The sequence below is a fragment of the Aptenodytes forsteri genome, unplaced genomic scaffold (genome assembly GCF_000699145.1).
Source record: "Aptenodytes forsteri isolate BGI_AS27 unplaced genomic scaffold, ASM69914v1 Scaffold46, whole genome shotgun sequence".
Lineage (NCBI taxonomy): Eukaryota > Metazoa > Chordata > Aves > Sphenisciformes > Spheniscidae > Aptenodytes > Aptenodytes forsteri.
Genome location: NW_008794774.1, coordinates 1,551,188 through 1,564,488, shown reverse-complemented (window position 1 = coordinate 1,564,488; position 13,301 = coordinate 1,551,188). Strand labels below are relative to the sequence as shown.

General features: G+C 35.8%; 1 protein-coding gene across 1 annotated transcript in view; it reads left to right on the top strand.

Moving 5' to 3' along the window:
* PTPRD (protein tyrosine phosphatase, receptor type D) overlaps positions 1-13,301 on the top strand; it is a 301,312-nt gene that overhangs the window by 232,643 nt on the left and 55,368 nt on the right. The window contains exon 27 of the mRNA XM_019470759.1: positions 10,001-10,124. Within this exon, the coding sequence (XP_019326304.1) occupies positions 10,001-10,124 (124 nt within the window). The remainder of the gene's footprint in view (positions 1-10,000; positions 10,125-13,301) is intronic.

The window sequence follows — 13,301 nt, the reverse complement described above, 5'->3', positions numbered from 1 at the left end:
TTTTTAACAAAATGTACCATCTGGGGCAGAGTGGTCAGACGTTCAAGATTAAAATGTGGTCCACTGTAGGTCAACATCAAGCTTCATTCACATTGCTTTGCTCAAGGTGGTTAAACATTTATCTTTGAAATCCCAGCTTCAGAGATACCACTTTGTTTCCATCTAGTCCAAGGTTCATCCATTTTGAAGTAGAATTAGTGAAAAGCACTGCTTTTCACTGGTCTAGTGTACGCAGTGGACTAAGTCTGCAGTTTGATGATCACTGTAAGTCATCTCCCTGTCTTGGCTGTGCATTCCTGTTGTCTCTCTTGTGCCAATCCTGGCACTAGAGCATGTGCAGCTGTTCAAGGATTATCTCAGGAAATAGATTCAGCTGAAAACTGATTGTTTTATTTTTCTTTGCTGTTCTCAGTTGGATCAATTCCCTGAACTAGCTCACCACATGGCTGTGTGAGCTCTAGTGCCAGCACAAGGGAGCTGGTGGGAACATTTGTGGTCAGGGATTGGGACCTTCTCTTTCAGCAGCAGTCCTCACTAATGTCTCTTAAAAGCAACTATCCGATTCCAAGGCAGAAATGGGTACAGATGGTAACAGTTCAGTTATTATCACTTCAGATTATGTTTGAACTGGTGACACAGAAGGAAAAAGAGATATTTTTCATCTTCAAGAGTTAAAGGTGTAACATGCAGCAAGAAACCACTGATCTTGGTAATAAAGTCCTCCAGTTAATTCCCATTTGAGGAAACAAACATTTTTCATCAGTTACCACTGATGAATTTCTTTTTTCATAATGCCCCTTCCTCCTTGGCATTCCATTATTTTATTTTACTTTTTATGGAATTTCTTACACTGCATGGATGAAATTCTTCAAAAATAGACTGATGGTATACAACAACTGTTATGACAACTTTGTGATACCGTAAAATAAAATATATATATAGTTTCCTGATGAACACCGACTTCTCATCCAGCTTGTAGAATTTCTTTCAGGAGGTTAGCTCCATTTCAAAAGGATGTTTTAATTTTTTTCTAGCACACCCTACTTTAGTTGCCACTTCAAAAGAATTACTTGTTTCACAACTCAAACACATCTTTTCATATTCTGGGCACCCTTTTCAGCTCTTCAGAAGTATTTGAATACCTGCTCCTGTTCCATCCTTGTTCCTGTTCCATCCACTGCCTTTTGATCAGAATTTCTGATCAAAATTGCATACAAGTTTGTTTTTATCTTTTTAGAAGAGTATTGCTTCCTTGCCTGTCCCCACTTTCTCTTCAGACAGACAGAAACCTCCCTGACTCTTCACTACTTCCAAAAGGGAAAAAAAAGTTCTCTCACAGAAGGTGCACATCTACACGCTGTCTCCTCTGCTGATTTATATCCTCTGGCATAATTTCCTATTGAAACGCCCTAACTTCCTTGTACCCTCCTAGGGAAGGTGAAGGAAAACTTCTCTGTAGACCTGGACCATGAGAGAAGACAGGATTGCTTTCTTCAAATAATCCCAAACTCAACCCACAGTTCTCCATTCATCTGGCACAAAGCTTCCCAAACAGGGGTTTTTTTGGTGTTTTGTTTTTTTTTTTTCTGAGAATATGTTCCTTTTTGTGCTGTGTGAAATCTAGTTGAGAAAGAATCTGAAATTGCCATTGAAGAAATAAATAAGTCCAAACGGCATCCCTCTTCACTCTGGTTCTGAAAGGAATGCCCAGGGTAATGTGGCAAATTGAGAAAGTAGGTATTGCAAAAAAGTAAGTAGCAATATGCATAGTATAAACTATATATTCTCAGAAAAAAAAAAAAAAGAAAAAAAAAGAAAAAAAGTAGAACTTCATTGCTATGATGTGGTAAAAGGAATGTATTCTCCAGTATAGACCATCTTCCAGCTGTGTAATGTTTTCTAAGCTTTGACATCATTGATCGGAGGAGTTCCTACGTGTACAAGTCTTCAGAAACTATTTCATATGACTTCTTCAGGGCTTCCCCTACCCCAGCTCTTACAGGGGATGATCATGAGTACAGGGGAGACTTCTATCATTATAATTCTCTCACAACTTTACCTTGAATACCAGATTTCATGGGAGAACAGGGGCCAAGCCTTAAAGATTATGACTATTGCAAGATTTAAATAAACTTATAATTCACCTCTTGGATAAACTGGTTTTGTAGTTTTAGCATAGATAGCACTATGTCCTCTTCTCAATAAAGTTCATTTCTACTTTAAAATAAATTTTTCATAATCCTTCATTAATTATTATTAGCTTGCAATCCCCAAGCCTTGGCAAAATGTTGGTTTAACTTGTTAACATGGCATATCCTTTATGTCACATAGTTCTTCTGTATTCCCTAATTTAAAGACAAGGTTTTGACCCCAACTGATTGTTATGAAGCTTTTGCTGACTTTGGCAGTTTCAGGGGGATTTTTATGTAATGCAAGGCTCCATATGGACTTGACGGCTGCTAAGCAGAAAGCCATATTCATAAGAAACTGACCTTTATATCGTATCTCCTTCTTAACTCAGGCTTCAGAATTTAACAATAAAAAGTGGTCATGGCGATAGACTGAATCAGAACAGTAATGTTCTGCCTACTTTATGCAATACAATAGATGCATTGGTAAAGTCATTTCCTCCTATAACATAGAACAGAAAATCTGTTCCTCCAAAGCAGATTCCTGGGTCTTGTGTAAAATAGTTTCAAATTTACTACCTGAGATCATAGCTTTACGCCCTTAAGGAAGTAGATTCAGATTCATACCGGTTTTGTGTGAGAACCTGGCACGGCAACACAAAAATTACACTACCGGCCTCTATGTGTTATTACATGATTTACTGTGTATATGTGTGTGTGCACTGATTAACTAATGTTACGAGAAGTTGTATATAATTTTAATGTTTTTCCTCATCTGACTTCTTTCTGTAAATTACAGCCAGTCTTTTGCTTTAACACTGAGTATTAGAAAAGGTGAAGATGCATTTTGACTCTGTGCCACACTGCTGTACTATTACAAGTTTTATTTTAGCTTTTCAGTATCAGCGGGTAGGATTTGTGATGAGAAGACAATTTACTGAATATAGTACATTTATCTTTTTGTATCTGAAGCTGCAACAAGATAAACACTGGACACTAAAACACAATAAATTTTATATAGTAGAAGCATATATAAAACTTATTATTAATATAAAACACTTTAAAAGTCCCTGAAGAACAGATAACCTACTGAATGAATCTGTACCAAAGAAACAGCTGCACTTGACTGCCATATCATTACAGGTAATAGTGACTCATATGCAAAAATCAATTTCTTCTCAGCAAAAATTTGTTTTCTATTCTTTATCTTTACAATAGTTTCTTCTTTCTAACATTACAAACACCATTTATTGGTATTCTGTAACTTTACTTTCGTAGGATGTGCTCCATTTATTGAGAAACAATTAGTGTAGTCAGTGAACAATGAAAAGTTGTTTGTCTTCTTATTAATAGCACATATGCTGTTGCATTCACCTAGGTTGTTTGGTGCTTAGTTCCACCTAGGGTAGTATCCAAGCCAGCAGGATAGTTATGATAGAGAATTTAAAGACATAATGCAGGAATCTGAAGTGGCACTAATCAAGATTTACAGTAGTGTATTATCTGCTTCCTTTGTGCTGTGAATGCTTCCTTGGGATAACAGCATTTGTTTATGCTTATGAAATTGAAAGAACATTCAGATAAAAGAAAGCTGGTGTTATCATATGAGGATGCTAGGTTTTGGTCTGATACCTAATGGTATTTTGCCAAGGAATTCCACAGAGATGGTTTAAATAGTCAAATACTGTAATAAATGTCAGTTTTATTTTGCCCAACTGAAAACAGTGATATGTGTAGGAAGAGAAAACTAGTCCACTTCTTATAGCAAGAAAAATTAATCAAGGACAGACTATGCAGGTCATTACAGGTAAAACTGAGTTTGGGGGGGGCTTTTTAGAAAGATTCATTTGCAATATTTTGGGGGGATTTATGCAGGGAAATGGAGGAGTCAGCGAAGAATTTCACTCCTTTACGACTTTGTTAAAAAAATAAATATTGACAGTGCTTTGAAAATATGTTGAAAATTTAAAGCAGCACCAGTGTCTCATATGAGACAATTACAAAGTTCAGCATTTAAGAGCTGCTGTATTCAATGTACTATATAAAACAAAACAACAGGATGCTTTAATCACAAAAATATTTAAACTAAGCAAGGTTTTTCATCACTCAAGTGTTCTACTGATATTTATTACCTACCTGAAGTTGAGTGTAATCCTCTGTTTTCAACACAAAATTATTTCCACCACAACTGATTATGATATCACAGACAAAGGTTTTAATTGCAGATGGGGAATAAACAGATTACATTTAAGACTGGAGGCAAAGAAATACAAAACAATAGGATTGGTTCTTAAAAAGTTAGGTTTTCTAAAGCTTTTTATTTAACAGAGACTCTCTTTCAAAGATGTTTTCAAATAATGGTTATTTTCCTCCTTAAGTATACTTTAGTTATATGCATATATAGCTTGTTTGATTCCATTGGAATCAGGTTTTACATGATCTCATTTGGTCATAGGAATATTAGCTTGATATTGTAGAGGAAATACCTTTGTTCTTGAGAGGAGTTTGGCAAAAGCCTTAGTTGTATTTCTAGCTACTCACTTTCCTTCGAGAGTCAACAGGAAATGTCTTATCTGTGCATTCTTAACTGTTTTTAGGACCAGGATACAAGCTTGTATTTGAGTTCCAAAGAAGATTTAGTAATGCAAAAAACGTGGGTTTGTCTCCCCTTATCTCTTGAAAACGGCAGCATTTACAGTGCGATGTGAAGAACTCTGCCTTAATAAGAAAACATAATTCCAGTTGGCATGTTGCCATGATCGTGTATTAAAGTTCATGCATCTAGCATTTATGTTTTTGTAATGCAGTATGTAAATCTCATTCTATTAGCAAGTTTCCAGCATAATACAGTAGCATCCTATTATGGAATTATCAGCTATGATATGAAATTCACATCACAATCACTGACATTGGTAAAAGCGGGTAAAATTTTTCATTTTTATGGGTAGCTGACTACTTTCTCCAGTTGTGCACGGTCTATTTGCATTGACATCCTCTCAAATTTGTCTTTTTCATTCTTCTTCCTCTACCTGGTCTTAGGTTGCTTTGTGACCCAGTGCTTTTTGATGATTTAATTTGAGCCTCAAACACAGCAGCTACAGTGCTGAGAAATTCTTTACAAGACATGCTTCCTTCCCCTTCTAGGCTTGTGAAACCTACACAGTAACTCACAATCCCCATGACACACAAAGACTCAAACCTGCTGGCTCTTAATTTGCTGGCATAGTGACCCTTAGTAGAGCACTGTTCCAGGGCAGGCAGGCATTTGTCAGCTTACACCAGGAAGGGTAGCATTTTGTCACGCTACCCTCATGTTCCTTCCCCAGTGCTGTACCAGGATATACTCCTGGAAGACTCCTGACACAGGAGGGAACATTTGCCTCTTGTTTAAGTAGTGTAAAGGAAAACTTCACAACGAGCAGGTACAGAGTTTACTGGAGGGGGGTTGTTCGAAGTTCTTCTGGAAACACATTTTGGTTACCATGATTCACAGTCAAAGAACTATTTTATGGGTGGTGCATTGTACTAGTGAATATTGCTCAAGTCTTTTCCCAGTAACAGATCAGACTCTTTTCAGCAGCCAACCATTTAGAACACAATAGCTGAAAGATTAGTCAAAGCATGGGAGGGTAATAACAGCATTACAGATATCTTTATTTCTTTTGCACAAAGCACCCATACTACACAGTTATGCTATGAAGAAATCCAGTTCTTCGTTAATGACAGCTTTACTGAAGGCAAGCTTTCAGAATGAATATACTAGAAATCCTATTAAAGTGCCATCCATTAAACCATTAAAGCACTCATTAAAACTGTTAGCACAGACTTGTTATTCATGAGTTATTGGTCTTTCACACTTCTGAAACGTGTCTGCCAATACCACTCTACTCTTTGTTCCAGTGTGGCTATTAACTCTGAGGAAATATAGATTAACTTTCTTTTGCCAAAACAGTGCTTTGTGTGGGGATAGTAAGGCCACAAAGTGGTTCAGATTGGTGAGAAAAACAGGAAAGATTAAAGTTCAGTCCATTTGCCTGGTTTTCACATAATTTATGTTAACTATGTCTGCATGCGGGCCTAAATATTAATCACTGAATTACACCATCTGGCCATACATCATACAAAGAAGTGAATGGGGAATATAGTATGCTGCTGTGCTGAACATAGCCTCATCTACTTCTGCAAATAGCTGACAGAGAAAGCTGCTGTTTGATTTTTTTCTTGATATCGAAAAGCAGCTTTAGATCACTTAAACAGTAAGGAGTGAAAAGGGGAAGAATAATACTGAACAGTTGAAGCTAAGCTTTAAATGTAAAATATTCTTAATAATCTATAAAATCACATTAACAATAGATATAATGTAGAACTGAAGCTCTTTCTCGTAATGGGTAAGAATCTACTTAGACAATAATTTTCTAAGTGCAACTGTATATGCAAAAAAGCACCTGAAACTTTATGTTTGCAAGTAGTTGTAATTATGAATAGATAATTTATGTGTTTTTTTAATTTGTGTACATCCTTTTTCTTTTTGATAGGGTAAAGCCCAAGTCCTGCAGTCCAGGCTCAAAACTAGCAGCATGTTAGTCAGCCAGTGTATTGTTATTTTCTAGTTTTCTTGTCAAGTGTGAAGAGAAAGTATGTGACATCTTATATTGTGAAGTAATTTCCAGAATGTCTGGGCACTGTAGGTAAAAACCTACAGATCAGGCAGAGTGTCTCCTTCAGTTATATATCTAGAACAATGCAGAGCAGTGTTGCCTCATTCTGGGGCAGTGGGCTGCTCTTTAGCTAGCATGTTTGCGTATATGCATCTCAAAAATTCTGATTAGGTAGTCATAGATAGTGTAGATGTGCTTCATTCCTGGTCAAATAATTGATTTTATTTAAAAATTTATTTAGAGTATAATGCACTAATATGTTGAGAGCATCTTCTGTTTATTTTGAAATTACTATGTTTATGTTCTAAATTATTACTAGAATTCTGAGCCCAACCCATTCTAATTACTTTCTAAAATACTGAAAACTTGACCTGCAAACATCCTGCACAAGTTATCTTATTCACCTCCATTCACTCAAAAAGGAAAGGAGAGGAGATTCTTGCTGAGAGAAGTCATGATGTAAGTTTGATTGCTTTTCAAGTCATATGATTTAGATGAATTGCTGGTCAGCTGATAAAGAGGTGTAATACATGTCTTAAATATACTATGTATGTATACGACTCTCCTCTTCCCAGTGCTGACAGAAATGTGGTCCAAATTATTTCTCTTCACCTTACATGAAATAAATAGCACTTAGCAGTAAAGATAAAAATATTTTTGTTTTTAAATGAAGCAGTGCTTACCTACTTCAAAATTCTATCAACCATCCATCTCAGAGGATGGGAAAACATTACTGTGATGAAACTAAATTGTAAGAAAATGAAATGAAAATTTTAAAGAGTAAAATTTTATCACTTGCTTTATTGATAAATAGGAATTTCACTGTGTAGTCAGAAAAAGTAATGTTTTGGTCGGAGAAGGACCAAGCGCTAATATTGGAAGGATCAGGTTGCTATGTTTATACTTAAGCACAGCACAGAAGTGATGTCTGCTTTTGCAAGTGGCAGAATACCAATTGAGTGACAGTTTGTTGTTACTATATATGAAAACAAAATAAAATAAGGCTGAAAAAAGCCATCAACAGTTTTGTAAAACTCTTAATAACTAGTCTTAATAACTAGTCTATTAAGATACTAATGTAATAATAGTAAGATATTAATACTATCAACATTAAGATACATTAAGCATAGTCCCACAAATTGCTAAGATTGTGAACCCAAATATTGCCTTTTTTGAAAAAAATCTTTTTTGGGGTCAAAAATGTGTGGAAACTAAAAGAAATCAGATTCATTCAGAGCTGCAAACCATTTAAGAACACCATTTGAACTGTTAGTAACACACATAGTGATACAACTCAAGTGAATCATAATCCAAACCACAAGTAAAATTTTCATGGCCTTCGTCATGCTCCCAAGCAGTTCATTTCTTCCTCATTCCTCTAAAAAGTCACATTTCATTTCCTCTTGAGGGATGAGCTACCACACACTCTGCCTCAGCTACTGGAGGTAAAACAGTATGCAAAGGGGGAGCCAGAACCTGAACCATCATACTCCTCTGCTCAGCGGATCTCAGCTAGGTTATGCAGGGGAGCTCAGCCAGGCCCAGCTCCAGAGGACTGTAATGAAAGTTAGCAAAATTCAGGAAGATTAGCTGGTAACTGTTATAAAAGTTAATTGAGTCTAGGCTATTAGTAGATAGAACAAGGTACTGGGACTTGGTTTCCTAAACAGAAATGCTGGGGTATTCTAAGACCTCTCTATCAGGCAGCCAGGCAAAATGAATTTTTTTAGAAGAATCTCAAGAAAGAAGCAAAGTCATTCTCTGAATGTTACATAAATAAATTGTATAAGTTATGTAAAGATGCATATGAATGAAGCAGTTTTCTGACTGGCCAAGTAGTAATTATTAATCTATGGGATAAATCCTAAGAGATCACACTAATTAATTTCGCACATGTTCATTGTCTGATGATACCTACTCTAATGGATTACAGGTCATATTTTGTTTCCATTAACACAAAATGGACTTGTAGCTTTTGTAACCCTGGGAGGGGTCAGTATAAGTGATGTAAAAGTGATGGCTTGATGCTGTAGTGGCAGTATGGAGCTTCTGACTTGTGCTTTATTGCTGGTCTACTCATGGAAAGAGAACATAGTGTTGGTGAACTGCCCCATCTAGGCTTATCTGTGTCATTAGTGTTTTATAATTTACAGCAACCTGGCATAGGGAGCTGCTGATTGTTATCAGGATTAAGTAAAGGGCATGAGCCGCAAACCATAGTTGCATATACGTGTTGATGAAACAATTTTAAGATCTCTAATGCTACTGAAAGGGAAAGTAAAACAGTAAGTGATTAATTGTGACTTCTCAGTATGAGATGACCTTTCATACAGCCACTACTATAAGCACCATAAGGAGGTACCATCTGTTATGTATTTTGTATTTACCCAGCTGTATGTATACCTCAACCATAGAGGTAAAAGTAAGTAGCAGAGCCTGGAGTCTTCCTACTGGTGAAGGAGTGTGGAACAAGCTTCAGTAATTCCATCCTGGAACATAAAGGAAGCAGGAAATAAACAGTGATTCTAGGGACATATAGTTATGTGTATAAATAGGAGATCATTAAAATTTCATATATGCCTGAATTGCTCTCTTATTTATGACTCAAGGAAATAAAAATCAAGTCTCTTTATGTTGTCCCTGGATGATATGCAGTTGGTTCCCTGAGCAACACTGGTATCATGTGTCGGCCTGGCATCAAAATGAAAGAATAGAAACAACATTATTTTTCTTCTGGAAAACTTCTTCAGGAACATTTGGAGTTTATTTAGTAAACAGGACACTGAATAGTTTGAACATGTGCAGTTAGTAATAGAGAAAGATAAAAATATTTATTCCCCTTCATCCCAGTGTTTTTGAGATTTCTGACATTTTTTTCATTCTCTGTTATGCTAGAACCCCTCACTTGCCAAACTGAGTGAAATGATAAAAAGATGGATAGCATACCCTTGCCTTTCTGAAGAGAAAGCCTTGGATTTGAAAAGCTTATCGTTTAAATTCCTGATGGAAATTTCAGATGCATAAATACAAAACACTTTATATAATATGATATAATATGTTACAATGTGTCCTGAAGTCATAATTTTCTTTCAAAAGCAAAATATTTCCAGAGTAAACGATGGGAGCATATGGTTTGTAATCATTATAAATACAACAAGTACGTAGTCCTTCACTAACAGTTTCCTTTTCTTTTCTTCTCTTTCTCTTTTGAAGTCTATTGATCCCGGTCAGCAGTTCACATGGGAACACTCTAACCTGGAAGTAAACAAACCAAAGAATAGATATGCGAATGTAATTGCGTATGACCATTCTCGTGTTCTACTCTCAGCAATAGAAGGTAAGGAGACCTTTAAACTTAAACTAATTAAATCTTAAAATCCAGTATAATTTTACTTCCTGATATCTTTGCATAGTAATATAAAGAAGTGTTAATTAAAGTAATTCCAGTAAATTCCTATAATGACAATACTCTTCTGATGTTCATTCTCAGTAATTCATTATGAAAATGCACTAAAATTGACACAGGGTCACCTGTAGCACTGAATGCATCAGGTCCCTGTGTGTATGCCAACGTGTTATCTAGAGTAAATTATCATTGTTGTTTACTTATACTAATTCTACAAAGCAAATATAGCAGTAGCCATGCATGAATTGAGGTTTTTGTTGATCAATGACATTATCAACATATCTGATTATTGAGTTTCAGTTGCCAAATGCTTAATGTGGGATAAAAAATCAGTTCAACTTTATGTTCTCCGGGAGAATTTTCAGAACTCTCTGTTAAAGCTTCCCTTTTTTTCTTTTCCATTTACAGTCTGAATGCCCACATGCAGACATTTGTTGGAACCTCAGTATTTCACTGCCAGAAGATTGGCAGAGGGGTATAATGAGAGCACTTCATTATATCTTTCTTTGTCAAAAAGCTTTCCAATAACTTGAACATTTTAGAGGTTTAACTTAAGCAGACTGTCCAAGGTGGTTAGCCCTGGGTATTGTGTCTCTTTTACCAAGTGCTAAAGCAACAGGAAGCACTGGGTTTCACTCAGAGGATTTCTTTTCTTACCAGTTCTGCCTTACCATTAACCTGCTTCGTGGAACAAAGACAGATTTTCGGTTTATTCTGTATTGTTGACAGTCAGGAATTAATGATGGCCAGAATATAATTGTGTATATTTTTAAGTGAAACAATTTAAATGAAAATAAAATTTGCCTTTAGTAACTCTGACAGGGCTTGCACATGATACATAAGATGTAGGGAACTGTATTCAAGGTCATAATTATTTCAGTCCTAACATGCTACTAGTTAAACTGCAAGTTGTTTTAATTTACAGTTATAACCAGCTTCTTATCTTTGGCTACTCCAGACCTGAAGACACTGGATACAGGAGGGACAATATTTATAGGTGTAATCCATTTTAATATTAGCTGCTTGGTGAAGAAAAAGGCAATCCCACTGTTTGAAGTTTAGATCTTGCCTTATTTATTGCAGCTGCATACCGTGGGCTTTGATAATACAGATAAGAGCTTCTCAAATGTATTAGAAAATTTAAATGATTGCCCTGAATAATTTGCATATGATAATCTGCTTATGTTTGTTCCACCTCTGAAGCTCATATAGCAGTTCTGACAAGATTTTTTGTAACATCACTTACAATTTTTCACGTTGCCTTGTAGAAGCATATAGCTGAAAAAAAACCTGCCGCTACCTGGTAGAACTACCTGTCTCAACACTGAAGAGACGGTATTTTAATTAGCATTATATGTCATGTAATTCAAGAAAAATATCCCTTTCTGTGTCACTGGTCCAGACAAAAGAACTAAGTACATGGTCAGGAAAGGCCAGGAACAGCAATTGGACAGCCATTCTGAATTGTTATGTAAAGTTCATTGGAACAAAATGTTTAATTCAGAAATAGGTCTATTTGACAGAAGACTCAAGATTTTCACAGGATTTTGTTTGGAAAAGGAGTTGTGTAATGGGGGGAAGAAGGAGAGGAAAAAATCTAACTGCAAATAAATTTACTTGTTAATTTATAAGTCAGACACCTGGGCTTAAAAAGTTCTGCCAGGTTCCCCTTCATGTAAATGACCCATGAAATTTGGTACCCTTAAAGAAAATTAACATATTCCAAGAAGGGTGAGAAAATCTAAGAGGCAAAACAGAAAATGTTAGTCAAAGTAATTAAAAGTATCAAATTTCACAGTACATTAGATTACTTTTTTAAATAGTAGATAGTAAAAATATGAAAAAAATCTACATTGTAGCTGTAAGAAAGGACTGAGTATTTTAAGGAGTAGGGACAACATACAGTTAAACTGTAATATTTGATTCCCTTTTTTAACTAACAAATACCATGATGAGGCTAAAATTTCTGACCCTATAATAGTCAGTGACCCTAAACACTGACACCTAAGAAAAGTATTATAGCCCTTTGAAATATCAGTGTTAGATGTAAAACCACAAATGGAGTTTTGACCCATTTGGTGATTTGCATAATTTTAAGTATTTTCTCAGTCTTCAGTTTATGGTGAAAAAAGCAACATAAATCAAATATTAAATGCCTTTTTATGCTGTGATAATTTGTCTTGAAAACAGGAATGAATTAGTAATTTATTATCCTTTTATATTTTTTTCAACCTGGAATTTTACATTATTGTGTTTCTGAAATTTTGTGTGTGTACCTTCATAAGTTTAATACATTGGTCTTAGCATTTGGTAATGAGTGCTTCTCTTTCAAGTTTTAAGTAAACATTCCTACAATGAAAATATGCAGTCTGCCTAGCATTTTAATTACTTGACAGCTGCGTTTGTTTTCATGCTACCAGGGAAATCAATACTTTGAATATTGTTTTAAAAAAAAAATACTCCTTTACCTGTGTTACTACACAAGTTGATTAGGACCTAAATTTGGACTATGTTACATTTTGTTACAGCTATATGGAGAATATTTGGTTGGATTTTACATATAGGCCTTATCTGCAATTCTTTGGCGGCCATAAGAAGGCTAATATTATCAGTGAGGCTTGAATAATAACTGTGCGCTTTCTAAAATGAAGAGCCCCATTCTACACTAGACACTTGGTCCTGTTTAAAAGCAAATATAAATGAACAAGAAACTAAGCCTCTGCCAAACTGTAATCCTACACTGGTGGTCACTTTGCCTCTTGATGGTGTTGCACAAACGTGGAATGCTGTAATTGCTACTCTAGAATGGGGCATGAGGCCAGTTTTGTTCAGTTGTCTCATCTCTGACTGTAGGCAATATGAAGCGATTCCTAGAAAGTCTTAAGAAGCATGTACTAGAGATTTGAAATTACTTCTTTCTACCCATTGATAATATCATAGAATCATAGAATAGTCTGTGTTGGAAGGGACCTCTAAAGGTCATCTAGTCCAACCCCCCTGCCATGGGCAGGGACATCTTCAACTAGATCAGGTTGCTCAGAGCCCCGTCCAACCTGACCTAATGTTTCCACAGGGATGGGGCATCCACCACCTCTCTGGGCAACCTGT